The sequence below is a fragment of the Pleurodeles waltl genome, chromosome 8 (genome assembly GCF_031143425.1).
Source record: "Pleurodeles waltl isolate 20211129_DDA chromosome 8, aPleWal1.hap1.20221129, whole genome shotgun sequence".
Lineage (NCBI taxonomy): Eukaryota > Metazoa > Chordata > Amphibia > Caudata > Salamandridae > Pleurodeles > Pleurodeles waltl.
Window position 1 is genome coordinate 1160613829 of NC_090447.1, and position 23094 is coordinate 1160636922.

The window sequence follows — 23094 nt, forward strand, 5'->3', positions numbered from 1 at the left end:
TTTCCTACAGGGATTTTGGACTTCAGAGTGGGACACAGACCTAGTATTAACCATTGCAGTGCAGACACACTGCACAGATTCTTCCACGTATGTAAAGAAAGTTTCAAGGGGGTTGTTTAAATGTTTATCCAGGCTTAAGATGGAGGCACACAAATATATTCATCTGCTTATGGTGTTCCTTCTGATTGTTATTTTCAACTCTGCTATGCTTCTCAGCTTGTTGTCCAGGTCCCAGCAACATACAGTCAACTAAATGAAGTCCTCTTTCCTTATAGCTCAGTCGCTGCTACAGCAGGGATGGCGTATGATCAAGTCAGACCACCCCAATGACACTGCCATTATGGTTCAGCAAAAAGGTCTCCACTGAACTGAAAAAAAGATCAGGACACTAGAATAGTGGGCAACTGCAGAATACTGCAGCATGTTCAGAATTCTACAATGTCCTGGAGCAGGTGGCAGGCTCATGGGTGCTATGCTTGGAGTCTTAAGAAAGGGAGAATTTATGTTACCCTGTTGAGTTTAGAGAATGTCTGGAATAACACTAGCCCATCCTTGACAAATTCGGCATTCCCGGTGAAATTTTTTCTAACCACAGAATAATGCCGGCCATCTCTGGCATGAATGTAGAGAAATCACTGCCATATAATGGGCACACCTGCTGTTTGAGTATTATGACAAAGGGGTTGAAAGGCACAATCTTTTCATCTGTAAGCATGGTGTATGTGAGCGTGTAGTAAAAATGGCAAGTTTCTATTAAATTAAATTTGATTTATTTATCCGAAAAAACGCTTGTATTTCATGGCTAAGTGCCTGCAGTTGCAGAATCTTACAAGGTGGTTCTTTGACAAAATTATTTTGTTTCAGAAACGTATTTATAGCTGATAACAGATGAATGATTCTTGCTGGGTTCTGGAGCTGTAGAGACAACCTAGGTTTCATGGTACTAGTAGACAATTATTGCTATTGATTTAGTTTTAGAACTCAATCATGAATATTGACAAAGCTTTCTAAGATTTTACTGTTACCGCTGCTTGGGGACTGAACATTTATGATTGATGTAACATATCTGCTTTCTGCTACTAAACTGAGCAGTGACACATTTGTGTGTTCCTCTGTGATAGTAGTCATTGTGTTTGGTTCTAAGCTTTGCAAAATGGAACTATTTATCTTGGTATATGGAGATATTAATTGATGTGTTCTGGGTAAGTTACTAGCACTTCAGCATGTAGCAGTACACCTAGCCTGGGAATAAACCCTTTCTGAAACCTTTACAATGGTTGTCAAAAAAACAATTGTGTTAATTAAAATTGTGGTCGTTGATGGCAAAACACGTAAACATTAACTGCCCCAATACATAAAGGTCACGTTGTGTGCATATACACGTTCATCTAAGGGGCTCAGACAAAATAAAGAAAAATTACGAAGTCTCAGAAATGGCCGATAAATATTGAAAAGAAAGGCATTTAAATTAGGAGGCCCAATCTCCTGAAATAAATGTTAGATGTGCTTGATGATAGGTGGTACACGTTTCCCAAAATCTATGGCCTCCTCTACAGCAAATAATGGTTTATTACCATCCTCACCAGCTCAAATATGTCAAGATCAATACAGAGTGAATGCAAGAATAATTTAGTTGGGATTGAAAGCTTCTGTACATTGGCGATCTAGTGCATGACCAAGTTTAATCGAAAGTTTCTGTGTTAATAGCCAAGCACTCACTTGATTAGATGCACACTTTGTGTATCACTGTTTTAAGAAATATATTTAAGTTATACTTACGTCCATGTTTGTTTGTTCTTTGCTCTCCAGCTGAAGCCAATTTGAAATCATTTGCAATGTTTTCCAAGACTTTAGTTCCAGAAATGTCACTGGGGAAGGAGGTGTCCTTCAAACTTTTTTCCCGCTTTGAATTCCAGTCTAAAAAATTAAAGAATTTAATTTGAATATTTTCACAACACGTTTGTGCAATAAGAACCTCTAATGTATTAGCTGTCCTTGTGATCTGGTTATATCCATATTCTGTGAGAATTTCCATAGCAAAACTGTGATATTATGTCACTGGGTGCATTCCTACTGGAACAAACAGAGTTTATTTATTGTTTTTCCCTCAAGCCTTCAAAGCTATTTCACAAACCATACAAAAGTTATACATCTGAAGGTCGGCTGGTCTGAAAGGCTGCAACTTACCCTATATCGAAGATGGCTCAAAAATTAGATTAAGAATGAACTTGCCAAAGTGGCTGGACAACATATTCACAAAAGTGTGATGAACACGTCTTTATAGACAGACCATGAACTGAAGTAAAGAAAGGCACAAGAAAACAAAGAGATGTTACATGTTTGGCCTTTTCTTGTGACTTTTAATCCACATGCAGTAGAAGAGAAATCCATGCTATTGAGAATTATCTCAGATAGTCTCCCAAACAAAGGAATAAATTGGAGGAGTGTGGAGGGACGGTCAGAAATAAGGCTTAGGATGCGTGTGCAGTTTAGAGATGATGGCTTTTATTGAGGGTTTTTTTCTCTTTTACTTTGCAGGTCCTGGTTGACAGTTGCCACCAGCGCCCATCAAGAAATGGAAATGGCAGAATATGCAGATAAGTATTTAAATCAAGGTTGAAATGAATGCTAAGTCACTGTGTGGTGAGTTATGCTCTCATTAGTTCGGGCACCGCCGTGGTCCGGGTTTGCCACTCCTGAGTGCTGCCATCACCATCCCTTGTGTCTTATATGCATGGGCAAGTAACCTCTTTGCCTTTTGGGTTCCATAAAGATAAAACACAAAAACTGTTAATCATGGTGCTTCTCCTCCCTTCCTTTTACACACCACATGCCCCAGTATCGCCACCAGATGCAGTTTTCAGTTCTTTTGGGCTGGGCAACAATTGACTGCCTTGAGGGATATCCTTCCTCCCCCACCTTTTACATGCTCAGAGAACGCCTGTGAGTGCCAGTAGCTGCCCCCATTCCCATTCACTCACTGCCGTAGCCACAACTCTCCAGAGTTGTGGTTAGTATCTTCACGAGGACTGAAGGCATCCACCACTCCTCTGACCAGCTCTTGGTGTCTTTGCTGTCTTCTGTGGCATCCTTGTCTCCTTTTGCTTTTCCAGAACTATAGACCCTTCCTTTGGTCTCATCCTTGTGTCCCCAGTTTCTGGCACAGTCCTTTGAATAGCCCTTGGGTTTGGTGTGTCCGCCGTCGGCATCTCTCCCCACCTCGATGTCCATGTTCCTCTGGGTTTTCCAGCGACCAGAGAGCATCCGCCCCATCCGACTCCCCTTTCTCACCTGTGACTCCTCCCTACAGAGCCTGAAACAGGCAGTCCGTCTTTACTTTTGGCAACTCTTTAATACTAGCCTCATCCCCTCCCTTCCTTTAACGCAGCGTTTGTTTTCTTTTTTAGGTGCAGCCAGCGTTCATCCGTCCTTTCTGGGGTGCCCATCACCACCGTATCATGTAAGTGGTTGGGGTAAGTGATGGGTTCTTAGATCTCTCCTTCCTTACTTTCTTTCCTTGGAAGAAATTAATCTTGGAGCTACTGGGAAAGAAAACTTGAGCTGGTTTGCTCTCTTCCCTTCCTATGATAGGATTTGAACCAGAAGGGTTGACAGGCTAAATACCATTGTAATACTCAGGCTTTATTTCCCATATTCTGAGACATCCATTCTAATGGGGCATGGTTGGTTTACAAATCAAACTCCCTCCCTTAAAGGTAATATTGGAGCGTTTTAATAGCCCATTTGACTGCCAGTCCTTTTTCAGTTACAGCATAACTTTGTTCCTTCGGGAAGAGCTTCCGACTGATATAAACTACAGGTTTTTCAATCCAATTCATTTTCCGTGGGAAGTACTACCCCCAACCTGACCCCTGAAGCATCATTTTTTAGGATGAACTTCTTTGAATAATCAGGAAGCTCTGTAACATTTTAAAAGCTTTCAACTCATTCGGGGATGGGTTTCTTAATTCCTTACTAGTTGCTCAGTTGTTTTCAATAAATTGGTCAGAGTGTGGCCAAATGGGAGAACCTCAGAATGAACCTTCGGTAATATCCTACCAGTCCGAGAAATGCTCACAGATCTTTTTTTTTTTTTTGGAAAGGGAACCTGTAGTATGGCAGACACTTTCTCCGTTGGGGTTGTATCAGTTCCTTCTCCAGCAAATAACCCAAATACTTTGCTTGCTTGGCAGCCAAATGACTCTTTGCAGGGTTACCTTTATTTATGCATTAGCACTCAGTAACATAGCATAATGTGCATGGTAATAGGTGCCAGTATCATAAACCAGAGACTTAGGGGCAATCGCCGATTTGTCAGGCATACAGAATCAAAACATTTGTTGAGACAGCAAATTGTAGATGCTGTAAATCCAAATAATTCTCACTCAGCTGTATCATCCCCCTTATATAGTGTGGGGTTATATCCCCTCATTACTCTGGGTCCCCCCCATACGAGTCTGTATCCCTATCTCTTTTTTCATTAAGTTAAAAGAGTCCAACATCACACCCTAGGTTACCAAATCCCCCATGACCTTATCATCAGTACAAGAGAGCCTCATTTGTTGTTCCTCAGCGACTCCCCATTCCAGTACATCCTTCACCCAAAGGATCCCACTAAGGGATTGTGGCCCTCATGACTCTCATGAGGTAGCTTCACCGCGCCGTGTTAAATGCCTTCTCCATACTTAATGACACAAGGGGAAGGTCCCATTCTGACCCCTCAGTCTCATGTAAGACATGGGTTAAGCGCCGCAGGTTGAAGGTTGTGCTGCGTGAGGGCATAAAACCACACATCCTCATGGAGCAGGGTAAGGGGAACTTCCTGCAGCCGTGCTGCCAATATTTTGCAGAGGATTTTAACATTTGTATTGATCATAGTGATGGGTCTATAGGAGGAGGGGTCTTCAGGGTCTCTCCCTGACTTTAAAAAAAGGCTAATTACACCCTCACGCATACTCTGGGTTACGATGCTGAGGTTTCGCACCTCTGAAAAAACTTGCATCAGTTTTTCCCCAACAACATCAGAGTACACCTGATAAAACTTGGTGGGAAGCCGTCACACCTCCAGGAGCCTTCACCCTATTCAGACCCCGGAGTGCTGTCCACAGCTCCTCCAGAGTAAGATCCATATCAAGGTCTCGTACATCATCTGGTGCGATGTGGGAAAGTGCAACTCTAGTAAAAAACCTCTGCGTCCTATTGAGACTCCCCTACCCACTATCCTGAAATACAGAAAGTGTGATATCAGAGCTAACAGTATGTCAAGCCGCTGCATCAGCACCCGGCAGCCCAAATCATGGATTCACAAAGTGGGTGGAATCACCTACTCTCTGCGCAATATCAATGCCAGTAGTCGGCCAGACTTATTCCCTTCCCTGTGCAATCTATGTCTATTGCAGGTAAGATTATGTCTTTCTAGAGACGCCTGTAGTCCTTGTAAGTCTCCATGGATCTGCTTCAACTCACTTCTAGTGGCATACAAGCCCGCTTTGCTCCTGTGTAGTGTCACTAGTCTCCGCACTTGACTATCAATGTCTGTGACAAGTTATCTCCGGACCCCACATGTCACCCCGTTACAGGTACCCTGCAGAACAGCTTTAAGGGCCTCCTATTCTGTTGCCTGTGACTTGGTTGATCCCCAGTTGCCATTCATGTATGTCTGGCATGCTACTTTCAGTGTCTCTCGACAGGCTACATCTGTTATCAGGTCCATAGACATGCACCAACATCGAGCAGCATGTGGGCTCCCCCACAGCCCACAGCCCAGGGAGAGTGACACCAGAGCATAATCAGACATGTATGTACCCAAGTGTTCAGCTCTCTGCAGGGCCCCGTGGTCTAATCCTGTGACAAGGAGTCTGTTCAGGAGGTTGTATGAAGAATGTGTCAGTGAACGACAGGAATGTCCATGTGTTTGTGGGTGTAATGCACACCAGCTATCAAGCATCCCCAGGTTCTGCATGACTTGGGCCAAGGATTCAATCAATCAGGGTTTAGTGTCCTGTTTTGATGGGTGCCAATCCCAGTCCCCATCTAGGATATAATTAGAGTCTCCTGCCCACATGATGGGAGAGCCTGCATTATTCTCCAGTGGTCTTTTCATTGTATTATAAAACTGCCCATCATCTCCACTGGGGCCATAAGTGTCCAGAATAGTTATGGCCTTACCATCCAGTGTGCTCTGCAGGAGGACACAGCGCCCCCTCTATATTTGCTTCACTATAGACATGACAAAATGGTACTCCCAGGGCCACCCATAACACCACCCCCTCGCATACGAGGAGTAGGTTGCAGAAAAAGCTGTTGTCTCAATTTTTTGCTAGCATTTGCACTTCTGCGCCTACAAGGTGTGTCTCCTGTAAACAGACTATTTAGACTCTGTGGCGCCTGAGATACAAGTGGACTCTATAACACTTTGTGTAATCCTGCAAGCCTTGGACTTTCCAGGTAGGAATATGCAACTCCTCAGTCATAGTCATCCGTAACCCCTGCCTGGGCCCGATCCCACCCCTTTACAGGGTAAATTGATCAGTACATTGCTCCATTGAAGGAGTCAGCTAGATTCGCACCTACCCATGCACAGTAACATCCTCAAATATAAACAAGAAGAAAAAGAACAGTAACTGGAACTCCGCCCCAGACAAACAGCATAACAACAACCAAAAATACTGTCTATCCATGTATATTGATGCTGTCAGGACTAGCAGCCTAGCCCTACCCCCATAACTAATTCCTACCACCTACATGGGAAGGACTCCCCATCACTCCACTCTGCCACGAAAATGGTGCAGTGCACACAATTTACAACTTCAAAAGTACCAATGAACATTTGCAGCATACAGTTGTACCTCCTCATATTAGAAATGTTGCCCCGTGTAAAACAGAAAACCTAGAGGTGAAGATCAGACACATATAGCCTTAATATCAGTCACTGGACAACTACTCACATCATACAATAGGATTGTCTGTCACTGCGGTCAACACTGGGGCCATTTCAGCATCCTCTGACCCAGCCAGTGCCACCGGGGAAGCTCGGGCCATTGTATCGTCCTTCCGGATCCAAATTTCCACAAATTTCTTTGTTGGCGTCCCTTCTGCCCATTCAGGGAACCCCCAGCAGGTGCAGGTTGTTACGATGCAACCTTCCGTCTGTGTCTTCTGCACAAACCTCCAGGGTCGCAGTTTTAGCAGTGACAGTGACCAACTGTTTTTTTAGTGCCACTACCTCAGATTGTAGGTCCGAAATGGACCCTTCTGCCACCTCAAGCCTGTCTGATACCTTCCATAGGACAGCACAGAGGAGGTTTACTTCCAGGGCCACCATCTCGATTTTGCCCTTCAGCACCACATGGGATCCCCGGACAACCGTCATGAGTTTCGCCCCTGATGGCTCCTCCACTGATGAGTCCACATTGGTATCCCCTTGAGCCCCCCCCCGCTTGGCATGTTGGGTTCTGTACGGGGGTTGTCTGGGTGGTATACTGCTCAATCGTGTTCCCCTGAGGCCCCAGTCTGCCTATTCCTGCCCATGGGGAAGATAGCTGCCCTGTGTCACCTGTCTACCACTGCACAAGCTTGACGGCACGCACCACGACAGGGAGGGAATCTCCCCCACACCAGGCCTGCAGCAATATCAATGATCGCACTCCTTCATCAGGAGTCTTGACCCCGGGACTACAAAACCCAATCAGCATCTCAGGAGAAAATTCCACAGTGCAGGGGACTCACTCCCCTGCCAGAGGCATGCAGCGGCAGCACGTATCCCAAATGGTGTGACTCGCTGGGCATTCGGAGACAAGAGGTCTGTGGGGAGTCCGCAGGTGACCGATGGGACTAGGGGGGGGACTTCAGGCTGCATAGAGTTGTTTACCTCCACCTCCTTGAGGCAATTCTTCCTCAAATTGATCTTTTTAGGTGTTTCTCCATATTAATGCAGGTAGGCATCCTACCTCTCCACGACCAGTGGGGGCCTCCTCTACTCATCAACAGCATGGGGCCCAACCCAGTGCAATGCCACCTCAGTGAAGCATGGGCACTTCCCTGCCCGAGGCAGCCTTCCTTCTGGACGCCCTCCCCATGTGGGTGGCGCACCCCACACAGGCACAATGTTAACCGGGCCCCCTTTGCCAGCAGCAACATGCAGGCCCCACACTGAGCAGCACCAGCATTTGGAACATGGCTGGCGTTCCATATAACCCAAAGGGAAGGACAGATAAAGATCACCCAGGGTGGAGATGGTTGTTTTCTTCTTATCTTTTGAGTTTAGGGGCATCTGTCAGTACCCTTTACACAAATCCAAAGTGCTACTATCCTGGACATGCACTAGTCTTTTGATCATTTTGTTGCTATGTGGAAGTGGATAGGTATCAAATTTAGATATTCTAATGACTTTTCTGAAGTATGTGCAAAACCAGATAGTACCATCTGGCTTTGGGACCAATACAATAGGAAAGTTGCACTCGCAAACATATGGTTCAATAACTCCCATTTGTAACATCTTCTGTACTTCTTCTTCTATGGCGTTACACAAGGCTTTGGGATTTCTATAGGGTTTGAGTCGTACTTGTTTCCCTGGTTCCGTGACATATAATGTTCGATTATCTGATTATGTCCGGGATTTGTAGAAAAAAAAACCCTGGGAAATGCTTCTAGCCATTCCTCTAGTTCCTGTCTCTTCACAGGCCCTGCTCTTCGTCTAAACACTGTAAATCCTGTCCACTGAACTTATGTGCAGAACTAGAAGAGGTCCCTTCCATCTTTTAAGCAGATTCACGTGGTAGACCTGAAATTCTGTGTCTACAGCACTAATCTCTTGTTAGAAGGTAACAGAGGTCACCTGCTCTATAAACCTGAAGGGGGCCTGCCATTGGCTTAGCATTTTGTGGTCAGAGGTAGGCAATGCGTAGTACATAGTCTCCTACTGCAAAAGTTTGAAACTTGTTTTTTTGTCATACTGTTAATTCTGAATATGTTGTTCCTGTCTAAATTTATTCTCAATCTTTCTCTCATTTCATTTAGTTGGGTTTTTAAGTCACTGACATTTTGAAGGAGAGGTTTGGACTTATTATTTTCCTGTTTCCATACCCCTTAAGCTAAATCCTGCTCTGTTTTGTTCGGAGTAGTTTTCAAGGGGGCATTGTATCGTTTGGCCAACCGATCTGTCTGTGGGAGGAAGCAGCCGTCCTTCTCCCCAACTGTTCACATATCTGTTTCATAACTTTAGAAGTACAGGGATTTCCCTTAACCGGTAAGTACTTTTTGAGGAAATCCTACTCTCAAGAATATCTCAACTATATCCTTGACTATCTGGGTGGTGTTGAGTTGTCAGAGGTTACACCGCTTCCAGATACAGGGTTGCATAGTCTACCATGACTAGGACCAACTGATCTCCACTCCGGGAGAGAATACAGGGTCCTATAATGTCCATTCCTACCTGGGAGAGGGGTTCATAGAATGATAGATAGAGGACATAATGGGGCCCTTGGGGGACAATGTTGGCTGTTTTTCTGGCAAGTGACACACTCCCTGCAATATCTTTTTACATGTCTGTAAGGAGCAGGCCAGTAAAACTACTCTAAGATAATCTTTTCGGTCTTTTCTGGTCTGAAATGTACTCCCTACAAATGACTGTGTGCTAAAAACAGGACTTTATCCCTAAAGGGCTCTGGCTGCATGAGTTGTGCCTTTCCTCCCCTTCTATATAACAGACCCTTCCTTTTGAAAAACTGGGGATCTTCCTTTTCATTAGCTCTAGCCCATGCTTCATGAAAGAGGAGATCTTCTCTCTTGGCAGCTTTAAAACTCCTATCACACTCTCATATTCTCTCCTCTTATACAGGAAAGGTTATCAGAGTTCCATGTTTCTCTACCCTTCTCCGTTTCCTGCTTTTTCCTGGGTTTGGAGGGGAAGGTCATTCACTATCTTCCACTCCAGCAAAAGCGGCTCCCTCCCACCAAGAGTCCCCCTCTTTCCAGGAGTCCTTAATCAACGATTTCAGTTTGGGATAGTCTGTCCCAGTGATAAGGAGGTCTGTTAGTTTTGGGATCAACCCCAACTGCAAAAGTACTGGCTTTGCTCATTTGTTTTGTGTAGCCACCTTCACTACCAGGTACAAACTCTTATCTCATTAACACATTGGATAGTCACTACACCTGTTTGTTCAAAAGGTTCCCTATGGAGAAGTTGGGGCCTAGTCATGCTCTGTTGACACCCTGTATGTAATAACGCAGGTACCGGACTTCCATTCACTTTCAAAAAGCAGTGATAGGGTGTTTGGGTCAGGTTTAGCATGCAATATGGGTTTAGATAATCCAATTTCCATGGGCTCTACTTTCTGAAGGCAGTATCAAGCAATATGTCCCACACCCCTACAATTAAAGCATTGTGGTCTGGGTGGGATGTGTAGTTGGCCCATTCCGGGATCCAGGGGAACGGCGTCAGAGTTTCTGGGCCCTATCGGTCTCATGGGTTTTTCCAGGCCCAGCCCCCTGCTCCTTCGGCCTCTGAGTTCCTGGACCTTACTGTATGCACCAGCTATTTCCACAGGGGTTTCCAAGGTTAGTCCGCTAAGTTGTTTACCCACTTTGCACCGAAGGATGTAAGGAGGACAGAAATTGCTCAAGGTAGATCTTTTCTAACATCTCTTCTTTGGTAGCAGGTTTTGATTTCAATCATCTATCTCTCATGCCCCTCACTCAATATAAGGCTTTAGGAGTCTCACTGGATCCTTCTTTGACTTGCCTTAACCGGATCTGCTATGTTTCAACATATACCTCTAAATGTTCTAATAAGCTTTTTTTGAATATCAACATAAGCAATAGTTCCCCTTGGTTTTGAAGCCTGGGAGGCTGTCTGCAAGTCTCCAGTTAGCAGGGATCCCAGCTACTGTCCCCACCAGTCCCCTGGCTAGGGAGCTGCTTATCTAAACTCCCAAAATTATTGAACAAGAAATCAGGATCCTCTCCTCCCACATACTTAAGGTAGGTCCATGGAAGGAAGGGCGGTGTATCCCCTTTGTTGGCTCAATACATCTTTTAATTTATTGATTGTGGCATCCTGAGTTTGTGACACCTTTCCATCTGTTTGGCTTGACTCTGAATAGCCTGAATAGTCCTTTTGGCAACTATTTACTGCGCTGCATCAGCCCCTCCCTTCCTTTAACACAGCACTTGTTTTTATTTTTTGGGTGTCACCAGCATTCGTCCTTCCTTTCTGCGGTGCCTGTCACCTCCATATCAGGTAAATGAGTCTGGCTGGGTGGTAGGTTCTTACATCGTGATCACTTGGGCTTCTATGTATTGTGGCATGAAAGGACATATGATTGGATCACATCCTCTTTGCAATGATAAGCATTAATAAGAGAAGAACACTCACCACCTGTCAGGTAGAACAGTGTGGGTGATACAAATTAACCACAGAAATAGTAGTCTGCATGTAGTAGATACACCTTCTTTCCTCTTATCATTTTTACTGAGACTACAGGGGTCTCCATCATCTGACAAAACCACAGGTTCATGCAAATTGATCCAGGAGTAATTGCACCTTTTATGGATGATACCTGGGCTACTGAGCAAGGTAGAACAGTAATACTAAAAGACAAATGCTTATCCCTTGCAAGCAGTGTGGATGGATCTGTATTAGGCTCTGGACCTATAGCCAAGCACATCATTCCAGTTCAATTGCTGGTTGGCCAACATGAAATAAGATGCACTTGTGACTTGATTTTGCCCTATCATCATCCTGTGAGTTTGGTGATTCGATGGCTTGACCACCAAAATCCCTACATTAATTGGTCAACAAGGTCAATGATGATGGCTTCTGACTTTACGCATGAATATTGTTTGAACTTAATGCAATACTGCAGTGGTTCCCAAACTTTTTCGATCCCCGGCTCCTTTGACCTATTGGCCGTGTTGGCCACGGCTCCCCATTATGTTACTTTTTTTTGGCGGGTGGGGGAACGTAATCCCAGCCTGTACCTGTACCTACACTATTTACAGTTTGACTTCTTTATTCTCTCGTTCAGGTTCCTGAAAACCATTTATTTTAAACTATTTCTTTTCTTTTGTCATAGGGATATTATTAATGGTACTCTGGTGCCCTCCGCTGGTCACAATAATTAATGCAGGGGGTTTTGTTTCCAAAACCACGGTGAAAAGCTACCGATTAAAAGCACCTCAGAGTGGTTTCCAGACTGTGTGCGGCGCCCCTGGCTAATTTTGACGGCGCACCAAGGAGCCGCGGCGCACAGTTTGGGAACCACTGCAATACTGGAACTCAGATTATTTACCATAACCTCCACCCAAGAAACAGGCTTCTAAGAGTCTACCCTAATTGGTGCATGGAAAATATCACCCATTTGCAGTCAACCTTTATGAAGTCAGTAAGCATTGTAACCAACACCAACAATCCTAAGGCAATTTTAATGTTTATGAATCATAGTGACACTTTGATGGTTTCCCATATCTTCAGTTATCTTCAGTTTGAAAATGCTACAGAGAATCCCCTGAAGTCTAAGAGAGATGTATTGATAATTGATGACATCAGAACACTCCAGCTGTCTCTCACTCCCACTGCCCTCTTTAGTTTTGCCATTCATGACCACTTGTGCACAGGCAGAGTGACATGCTGGGATTTTTGACGGATTGCTTTCAGACTCTCTCTATCAAGACCCACAAATCCTGACAATGGGATTCTGTACCCTCTGCAAGTCTATTCCACAACAGCCCTTAAAGGAGAGAACTTAGGTGTCTTTCAAGCAAACACCAACCCTTTCATCCTATGCATTTGTTGGTGAGACCTATGCCAAATGCAAACCCCTTTGTGTTTCAAATGGTGTCACATCTTCGCCGCAAACTGACAATAGAATGGGACCAAGAGTTGGAGCGCTTGATTTCTCCCTTACAAACTGGTGGCAGAATAGTGAGAACTCATACACCTATATGAGTAACCATATGGCAGCCTTCATGTTGGTGGGCACACTCCACTGCATGGTTAACTTCAGTGTACAGGTCAATCTGGTGTTTGGACCAAATACTGAGTTGAAATATAAGGAGATAAAAATATCAGAAATGAAATATTGTGTTACATAAATATTGTGATGAACGAATATCATGGTCAAGAATATCGTTTTTTGAGGTAAGCAATACTGTGTTATATAATATCGATATTTGTAGTATTGTTTTCAATAATATAGTGTTTAAAAATATGGTTTAATTATTTTAATGTTTTTAGTTGATATATTAATTTTATGTTACTATTGATTATATAAATGTCATTTGTGTTAAACATAGCATGTAACTTTAAGTGATTTAGAACTTTTCATTTACTTTTTAATAGTAATTTATAGTGTTGTAGCTGATTTTTTGGGAATAGGGTTGGAAGTTCATTAGGTAATAATTAATTATGAAACATGTTATAAATTGTATTTAATTATATTTTGATATTCATTCAGTAACAAGTGTAATACGGATTTATTTTTGTTATGTGTTATTTGCAGGCTGTTAGGGGTGTAGGGGCATAGGGTCGGAAGTTAATTAAGTAATAATAAATTAAAGATTAATTGTTAACTATTCAATAGAATTTTAATTCTGTAAATTATAGACTATTTATTTAATTTAATTATTTTTTAGTTGGGGGAAGCTAGGTTTGTAGGGTTAAAGGGTGGTGGGTTAACCAAGTCGTAGTTAATCAACTATTACTTTTTTTTTTTTATTAATTATTTACTTGAATTTTAAATATGTAAATTATTGAATACTTTGAACTATATTTAAGTCGTAGGCTGCTAGGTTTGAAGGACTGGAGAGTAGGAAGGTAATTAAGTAATTATTAACAACTAATTATTAATTGTTAATTATTTAATTGATTTTACATAGTTAAATAATAAAATAATTTTTTTTATCTATATATATATAGGTGCGGGCTGTCAAGTTTGTAGGGGTATGGGGTGGAAAGGTATTAATTAAATAGGTATTGAATAACAATTATTTATTAATTGATAATTACTAAATAGTAATTATGTAAAATGATTGTTTATAGTATTTTTATACACACACAAATATATATGTATATATACATATACACATATATATATATATATACAGGGAGTGCAGAATTATTAGGCAAATGAGTATTTTGACCACATCATCCTCTTTATGCATGCTGTCTTACTCCAAGCTGTATAGGCTCGAAAGCCTACTACCAATTAAGCATATTAGGTGATGTGCATCTCTGCAATGAGAAGGGGTGTGGTCTAATGACATCAACACCCTATATCAGGTGTGCATAATTATTAGGCAACTTCCTTTCCTTTGGCAAAATGGGTCAAAAGAAGGACTTGACAGGCTCAGAAAAGTCAAAAATAGTGAGATATCTTGCAGAGGGAAGCAGCACTCTTAAAATTGCAAAGCTTCTGAAGCGTGATCATCGAACAATCAAGCGTTTCATTCAAAATAGTCAACAGGGTCGCAAGAAGCGTGTGGAAAAACCAAGGCGCAAAATAACTGCCCATGAACTGAGAAAAGTCAAGCGTGCAGCTGCCACGATGCCACTTGCCACCAGTTTGGCCATATTTCAGAGCTGCAACATCACTGGAGTGCCCAAAAGCACAAAGTGTGCAATACTCAGAGACATGGCCAAGGTAAGAAAGGCTGAAAGACGACCACCACTGAACAAGACACACAAGCTGAAACGTCAAGACTGGGCCAAGAAATATCTCAAGACTGATTTTTCTAAGGTTTTATGGACTGATGAAATGAGAGTGAGTCTTGATGGGCCAGATGGATGGGCCCGTGGCTGGATTGGTAAAGGGCAGAGAGCTCCAGTCCGACTCAGACGCCAGCAAGGTGGAGGTGGAGTACTGGTTTGGGCTGGTATCATCAAAGATGAGCTTGTGGGGCCTTTTCGGGTTGAGGATGGAGTCAAGCTCAACTCCCAGTCCTACTGCCAGTTCCTGGAAGACACCTTCTTCAAGCAGTGGTACAGGAAGAAGTCTGCATCCTTCAAGAAAAACATGATTTTCATGCAGGACAATGCTCCATCACATGCGTCCAAGTACTCCACAGCGTGGCTGGCAAGAAAGGGTATAAAAGAAGGAAATCTAATGACATGGCCTCCTTGTTCACCTGATCTGAACCCCATTGAGAACCTGTGGTCCATCATCAAATGTGAGATTTACAAGGAGGGAAAACAGTACACCTCTCTGAACAGTGTCTGGGAGGCTGTGGTTGCTGCTGCACGCAATGTTGATGGTGAACAGATCAAAACACTGACAGAATCCATGGATGGCAGGCTTTTGAGTGTCCTTGCAAAGAAAGGTGGCTATATTGGTCACTGATTTGTTTTTGTTTTGTTTTTGAATGTCAGAAATGTATATTTGTGAATGTTGAGATGTTATATTGGTTTCACCGGTAGTAATAAATAATTGAAATGGGTATATATATTTTTTTGTTAAGTTGCCTAATAATTATGCACAGTAATAGTCACCTGCACACACAGATATCCCCCTAACATAGCTAAAACTAAAAACAAACTAAAAACTACTTCCAAAAATATTCATCTTTGATATTAATGAGTTTTTTGGGTTCATTGAGAACATGGTTGTTGTTCAATAATAAAATTAATCCTCAAAAATACAACTTGCCTAATAATTCTGCACTCCCTGTATATATATATATATATATATATATATATATATACACACACATACGTTTGATGAAATGTAATAATTTTTCAATTAAGAATTTTATCTTTTTCTACTTTCTTGGGTTACTCATATATTTAATTTAATGTGTTTGAAGTGAAGGTCTTCCCCTACACTTGCTTAGACTGCAGTAGGAACAGTAAAAATAACTCTTTTGAAGTCCAGCACTTTCCCTACTATTGAGCTGGTTGGAGTGGGAATAGTAAATTTGCCCCTCCAAAATGCAACACTTTCCCTGCTGTTGCACAAACCGGAGTGAGAACAGTATATTTTACCCCTCCAAAGTCCAACACTTTCCCTACTGTGGCACTGTTTGGAGTGGGAATAGTACATTTTACCCCTCCAAAATTCAACACTTTCCCTGCTTTTGTTTAGACCGGAGTGGGAGTAGAAAATGTAACCATTCCAAAGTCCATCACTTTCCCTAATGTTGCACTGACTGGAGTAGGAATAGTAAACTTTACTCCTCCAAAGTCCAACACTTTCTCAACTGTTGCATAAACTAGAGCGCTCTTTCCGCACTATTTACAATTAGTGCCCCAGGTAAGTTGCAGTCCCCGGAGAAGCGGGGGATGCATTATTTGATGGAGTGCCCCGGGGCGGTGGTGGTCCATGGGTATACCGGAGGCCGGCAGACCCCCCCCCCCCCCCCACAACCACCTGCCATTCTTAAGTTAAAAGACTCAGGGAGGTGGAGATACCCGGGGTTGTGAGGGGCCGCACAGCCTCTGCATTATTTTGATTAAGTAGCCCAGGGAGGTGGCGGACCCCCACATAGAAAGTTTAAATGCCCCTTGGACCTGGCCCGCTTGTTTTTTATCCCCAAATTTGTGATGTTGTAGCAAATTTGCGGGGAAGATTTTTAAAATATATATTTTTGTTTGCTCTGGGGGTCCCGCTGGCTCAAGCTGAATCCCAAGATGGCTTCCAACACTTCCTGTTTGGAAATGTGGCAGCCAATAAGATCTGTACATTTCCCTGCACAAGCTCATTACTTTTGGCGAAATCGTCGCGAAGAATCCACAGCCCTAGATATCTACATTTATTTTCCCTTTAATATCTCCAAAGCTACTGGACAGATTTACACCAAATAAGCGAAAGCATAATCTGCATACCGAACGATAGCTTTCTGCCAAATTTGATGTCATTCTGTCTAGCGGTTCGGGCTGCAGTCATGTTCAAAGATCCTATTGGAATTAACATGGGAAACACATGTTTTTTTACCCCTCCTTTTTCCCGGACCCCACTTGATGGATCACCCACAAACTTTCCATGCACAGCAAGAATCACTAGCACTTTTTTTGGAAAATATTGTGACGATTTGTCAAACGGTGCCAAAGTTATAGGCAAGTCAAAAAAAGCTTTTTCTATGATAACATTGTACTAACTATAGCTACCTGGTGGCGACCACCACTAGGTATTTTAAATAAATACATATATATATTGTTAGAAATGGGGTTTTTGGTTGGCAGTCAGGTTACCCTCTGTCCAAGCAAGAACCCTCACTCTAGTCAGGGTAAGTCACACACAATGCAAATTGTCCTGTGCCCACCCTCTGGTAGCTTGGCACGAGCAGTCAGGCTTAACTTAGAAGGCAATGTGTAAAGCATTTGTGCAGTAAATCATACAATAACATAATATAGCACCACAAAAATACACCACACAGTGTTTACAAAAATATATAATATTTTATCTGGGTATTTGCAGGTCAAAACGATCAAAGATGCAATATGAATTTGTAAAGATATCACTAAAAAGTGATATGAAGTGTCTTAAGTCTTTAAAAAATAAACAAATTCTATTTCAAGCACAAAGTACCTGGTTTGGAGTGGAAAATCTCCGCAGAGGGCAGCAGAAGAGGAGATGCATGGAAAAATGGTGTGTTCGTCGGTTACGCCCCTTCACACACGGACTTGCGTTGTTATTTTTCACGCGGGGAGACGTGCGTCGTTCTACGGGAGGAAAAACGGTGTGTGCGTCAGTTGCGCCCCTTCACACATGGACTTGCGTCGTTATTTTTCACTCGGGGAAGACGTGCGTCGTTTTCCGGCACGCGGACCGTCTCCTTCTATGGATCGCGGGATTACCAGATGTCCCAGGGTCTGTGCATGGATTCTTCAGCTTGTTTTCCGGTTGCGCGTCGTTCCGGGAGGCTGTGCGTGGAATTTTCTTTCTCACGGCAGGCGTCGCGTCGATTTCCCCTCTGGAAGTCAGGCGGCGTTGTCCATGCGAGGCCGTGCGTCGAAGTTCTGGCCGCCCCGTAGGCATCGTGTCGAGCAGCGTAGGCGTGCGGCGATTTTCTTGCCGCGGAGCAAGCTGTGCTTCAAAATTTTCCGCGCACGAAGAGTCCAAATGAAAAAGAGAAGTCTTTTTGGTCCTGAGACTTCAGGGAACAGGAGGCAAGCTCTATCCAAGCCCTTGGAGAGCACTTTTACAGCCAGACAAGAGTTCAGCAAGGCAGCAGGCCAACAGCAAGGCAGCAGACCTTTGTAGAAAGCAGACAGGTGAGTCCTTTGAGCAGCCAGGCATTTCTTCTTGGCAGGATGTAGTTTCTGGTTCAGGTTTCTTCTCCAGCAAGTGTCTGATGAGGTAGGGCAGAGGCCCTGTTTTATACTAAATTGTGCCTTTGAAGTGGGGGTGACTTCAAAGAGTGGCTAAGAAATGCGCCAGGTCCCCTTTCAGTTCAATCCTGTCTGCCAGGGTCCCAGTAGGGGGTGTGGCAGTCCTTTGTGCGAGGGCAGGCCCTCCCCCCTCCCAGCCCAGGAAGACCCATTCAAAATGCAGATGTATGCAAGTGAGGCTGAGTACCCTGTGTTTGGGGTGTGTCTGAGTGAATGCACAAGGAGCTGTCAACTAAACCGAGCTAGACGTGGATTGAAAGGCACAGAAAGATTTAAGTGCAAAGAAATGCTCACTTTCTAAAAGTGGCATTTCTAGAATAGTAATATTAAATCCGACTTCACCAGTCAGCAGGATTTTGTATTACCATTCTGGCCATACTAAATATGACCTTCCTGCTCCTTTCAGATCAGCAGCTGCCACTTAAACAAGGTATGAGGGCAGCCCCAATGTTAGCCTATGAAGGGAGCAGGCCTCACAGTAGTGTAAAAACGAATTTAGGAGTTTTACACTACCAGGACATATAAACTACACAGGTACATGTCCTGCCTTTTACCTACACAGCACCCTGCTCTAGGGGTTACCTAGGGCACACATTAGGGGTGACTTATATGTAGAAAAAGGGGAGTTCTAGGCTTGGCAAGTACTTTTAAATGCCAAGTCGAAGTGGCAGTGAAACTGCACACACAGGCCTTGCAATGGCAGGCCTGAGACAAGGTTAAGGGGATACTGAAGTGGGTGGCACAACCAGTGCTGCAGGCCCACTAGTAGCATTTAATCTACAGGCCCTAGGAACATATAGTGCACTCTACTAGTGACTTACAAGTAAATTAAATAGCTAATCATGGACAAACTAATCAATAGTACAATTTACACAGAGAGCATATGCACTTTAGCACTGGTTAGCAGTGGTAAAGTGCCCAGAGTTCAAAAGCCAACAACAACAGGTCAGAAAAAATAGGAGGAAGGAGGCAAAAAGTTTGGGGATGACCCTGTCAAAAAGCCAGGTCCAACATACATATATATATATATTTATACATATATAGCTGTAATACAGTGCCTGGAGTGGTAAATGGCTTTTGTCATTTTACGCTGGTGTTGCAGGGTGCTCCTTACTAGAGCTGCTCTCCACCTAAATTTGGGAACTTCCCAGAGTTCTCCTTTGTTTTTTGCACAATTTATGCATCACTCTAACCCTGAAAGGGCCTTTTTTTTACTTATACTGGGTGCTCCCTTGTGTCCGGACAAAGCTAAACCCCTCTGAAGAGCTCTAATGAGAGCGAAACACGTGTCAGGGGTTGCTTTACTTATTCCAGGTTGGCTTGGACGGTATTTGACCAGTCCAAAGCTGTAATACTGTGCCTGGAGTGGTAAATGGCTTTTGTCATTTTACAGCTCAGCGAGGATAACACTGTGTCAATCCTATGCTTAAAGATTTTGCTGTACAAATGGCAAAAGACTTTGTCGTTATCTAGCTGGGCGTGGATAGCCCTGTGTTGATCCTATGCTTAAAAACTTTGCTAGAAAAGCAGACATTTGAGGTGAGCAAATCTAGAGTGTAGCTGGTGTTGCAGGGTGCTCCTTACTAGAGCTGCTCTCCACCTAAATTTAGGAACTTCCCAGAGTTCTCCTTTGTTTTTTGCATATATATATATATATATATATATATATATCCACACCTTTCTTTATTTCAAAAGAAAAAAATACTGACACCCTCCCGTAAAGTGAAAGGTGAATTTATTTTTCTCACACCATCATGGAACATGTCATGAGTGGCACAATATGTCAGGTCATAAGCAGTACATGACGGGGATGCAAGTTACAGTTAGATCTGCTGACTATAACGGGTTAATTTCTGTGTGTTTTTTTGTTAAAAAATTGCCATGTTGTCACTGACAAATTTACCTAACCATAATTTTACTTTAACCTTTGATTTTTGTCAGTGAATCTTGGGGCTTTTTTCAAACAAAAACATAATTTTTTCATCACACCTAATTAGAACTTTACTTTAACATTTGTTTTTTCCAGTGAATTTGTAGAGTTATTTGAAAGTAAAGTATTATTTTATTACCATACGTAAAGCCAAACCCCCTGCAACGAAGCGCCTTAGACCATGTGCGTCGGGGGTTGGTCACAGGGCCTTATGTTTTTCAAAGGGGAGGGGGCACCTGGCCCCCCTTTCCTGAGCCTAATGAACTCCATTAGGCCCTAGAGCCTTACATTTGTTGAAGGAGTGGGGGTCACATGGCCCCCACCCACAAGCTTAATTAACCCCATTTGGCCCTGGGGGCCCCATGGCCTTATGTCTTTTAAAGAGGAGGGAGGCTAATTGGCCCTCCTCCCTGAGGAGGCCAATTGGCCCTCCTCCCTGAGTTTTATGAGGCCCAGGAGACCATCCCCAAGGCCTTTTTCTTTTATGAACCGGGAGGAGGGTCGCGTGGACCCCTCTCTAAGCCTTGTAAGGCCCTGGGGACCTCATATCAGGGCCATTACTACAATTAAGGGGAAGGAGGGCTGTGTGGCCTCCCTCTTTGAGCCTTGTTGGGCCCTGGGGACCCCATCACCGAGGGCCATTACTGAAATTAAAGGGGAGGGGGCCGCCCTACTGCCCGCCCTCGTCCCCGAGCCTTGTTAGACCCTAGGAACCCCACCCCCCCCAGAGCCATTACGTTTCTAGGTCAGACTCCATGGTGACACAAAGGCTAGGTTTTGCAGCAAGGTGACATGCAATATATATGGCATCTGGAAGGAATCCCTCTAATGACCTTGTCTGTGTGAGATGTATTTATACGGATCATGTAGGAACCCTGATGGAGGTATGACCCAAACAACTTATAAGGAGGCATCCTTGTGTCGGCAATAATATAAACAATTCCCAACAAGGGTTGGGGGGCCCCTCTCATGGGCATGGTACTGGCAGATTACCAAGCTCTCATTAGGTTAGAGATTAGGTTCTCTTTGCGAGGAATTTTATATCTTGTGTTATATCTCATGTTTATTGTAAGATGGTGGAGGGTTTATATTCACAACCCTCATCTTCACAATTCTGCTTCTTTTATTGTTTACTATCCTAATCATTGCAGCTCATGCATTTTGTTGTAGATTGCAGTCTTTTCAATAAACCTCTCCTGCATCTCCGTCATTGCCTGTGTGTGACTGAGACTTGTTGCGAACATGAGAAAAGGGTAACTTCAGTTCCACTACGACTTCCCTGAGGGGTCTTATCTAGAGTCCATATGTAAGGCTGCCAGAAATCACTTTTGCTTTCTAAGTTTGGGTGAGGTACTGCTTGTGAGCCGGGAGGTTTGGACTGACAGTTGTGACATGTTGGAGGAGTGGCTAAGTCACCTACAAACTAAAGTGCTGTCTCCCCTAAACCAACAGTCTCGTTTAAGAGCAAGAGTCCAACTACGACAAAGGGAAGGGGGCTGCACGCCCCCTCCTCGAGCAGCTATCAGCCTTGGGGACCCCATCCCACAGGGCCTGCACTTTTTTTTTTTTTTTTAAAGGTGGGTGCCCCTGTTCCCTCCTCCCAGGGTACCCGCCTTATACTTGTTGACAGCTGCAGGGGGAAGCCTCCACATCCCCAGCTGGCTCCACGCATGCAGGGGGAGCCGGCATTCCTTCCACCCGCAGGGAGCAGGATTAGTAGCAATATTTTGATCTGTTTCGCTGCCCGCATCAGTGCAGGCAGGGAAATAAATCTGAAGTCTGCTCCCAGCGGGCGGTAGCATTTTCAAAGCTATCATTCGCTGATCAAAGACTTTGGGGCTGATTACGACCTTGGCAGAGGGGTTTACTCCATCCCAAATGTGACGGGTATCCCATCGGCCGCGTTACAAGTTCCATAGGGTATAATGTAACTTTTAATATGGCAGACGGGATATCCATCACATTTGGGACAGAGTAATCCCCTCCGCCAAGGTCTTAATCTTTCTGTTTGCTCCCGCTTGGTGGGAGGGTTGAAAATGTTCCCACCAAGTGAGAGCAAATGCGGGTTTCCCTGTCTGCACTGGTACAGGCAGGGAAACTGCTATGTCCCAGGGATGGTCTCCCCAGAACATAGCATGTGAGCCGGCCCTGGAGGGATGGGATCCCCATGGCCAATTATGGCTCATGCCTCCCTCCCACAAAGTAATCAGTCCCATGTGTGGGGTCCCCGGGGCCTTTAATGGCTCAGGGAGGGAGGCTGTACCCTCTCCCCCAATTTAAGTGATTTTGGCCCTGGGGGTGGGCTCCCCGAGTCCTTTTTAGGCTTAAGAAAGGGGGGGCCACGCAGCCCCCCTCCCTATTTTGCAAAAATGCAAAATTTCGGCCCAGGGTTGGGTCTCTGGGGTCTCAGGGATGGGGGCTGTGCAGCCCCTTCCGCATTTAAATCAATTGTAGCCCTGGGGGTGGGTTCCCTGGGGCCTCCAGAGGCTCAGGGACGGGAGCTGTGTGGCCCCCCACTTACCATATAAACAAATTTCAGCCCCAGGTGTGGTCACCCCAGGAATAAACATAATAAATGTGTCCCGGCTACCATTTCGGTTTTTTTTCCCCCTTATCCTGTGGGAGTAACACTGGGTTGCAGCATTTTTTGCACTGATGCGCCAGTTTTCTTTTGTCGCCCCTGCCCCACCTAACCACACCATGGGTGCACCATATTTACAATGCAGCACACAATGGCGGTCGTTAGTCCAATAACATCAGAATTTTTGATGCTATTGTTGCTCTTTGCTGCACTAGTTTAAAAAATGTTGGCTGTAGTGCGGCAAAGTGCAGGGAGGTTACT

The 23094-nt window shown here is 44.0% G+C and overlaps 1 protein-coding gene across 1 annotated transcript in view; it reads right to left on the reverse strand.

Annotated features, from left to right (window-relative positions):
* The window catches only part of LRRC63 (leucine rich repeat containing 63), a 358867-nt gene that overhangs the window by 284571 nt on the left and 51202 nt on the right, over positions 1-23094 (reverse strand). Inside the window, exon 3 of the mRNA XM_069205393.1 lies at positions 1780-1917. Coding sequence (XP_069061494.1) covers positions 1780-1917 — 138 coding nt within the window. The remainder of the gene's footprint in view (positions 1-1779; positions 1918-23094) is intronic.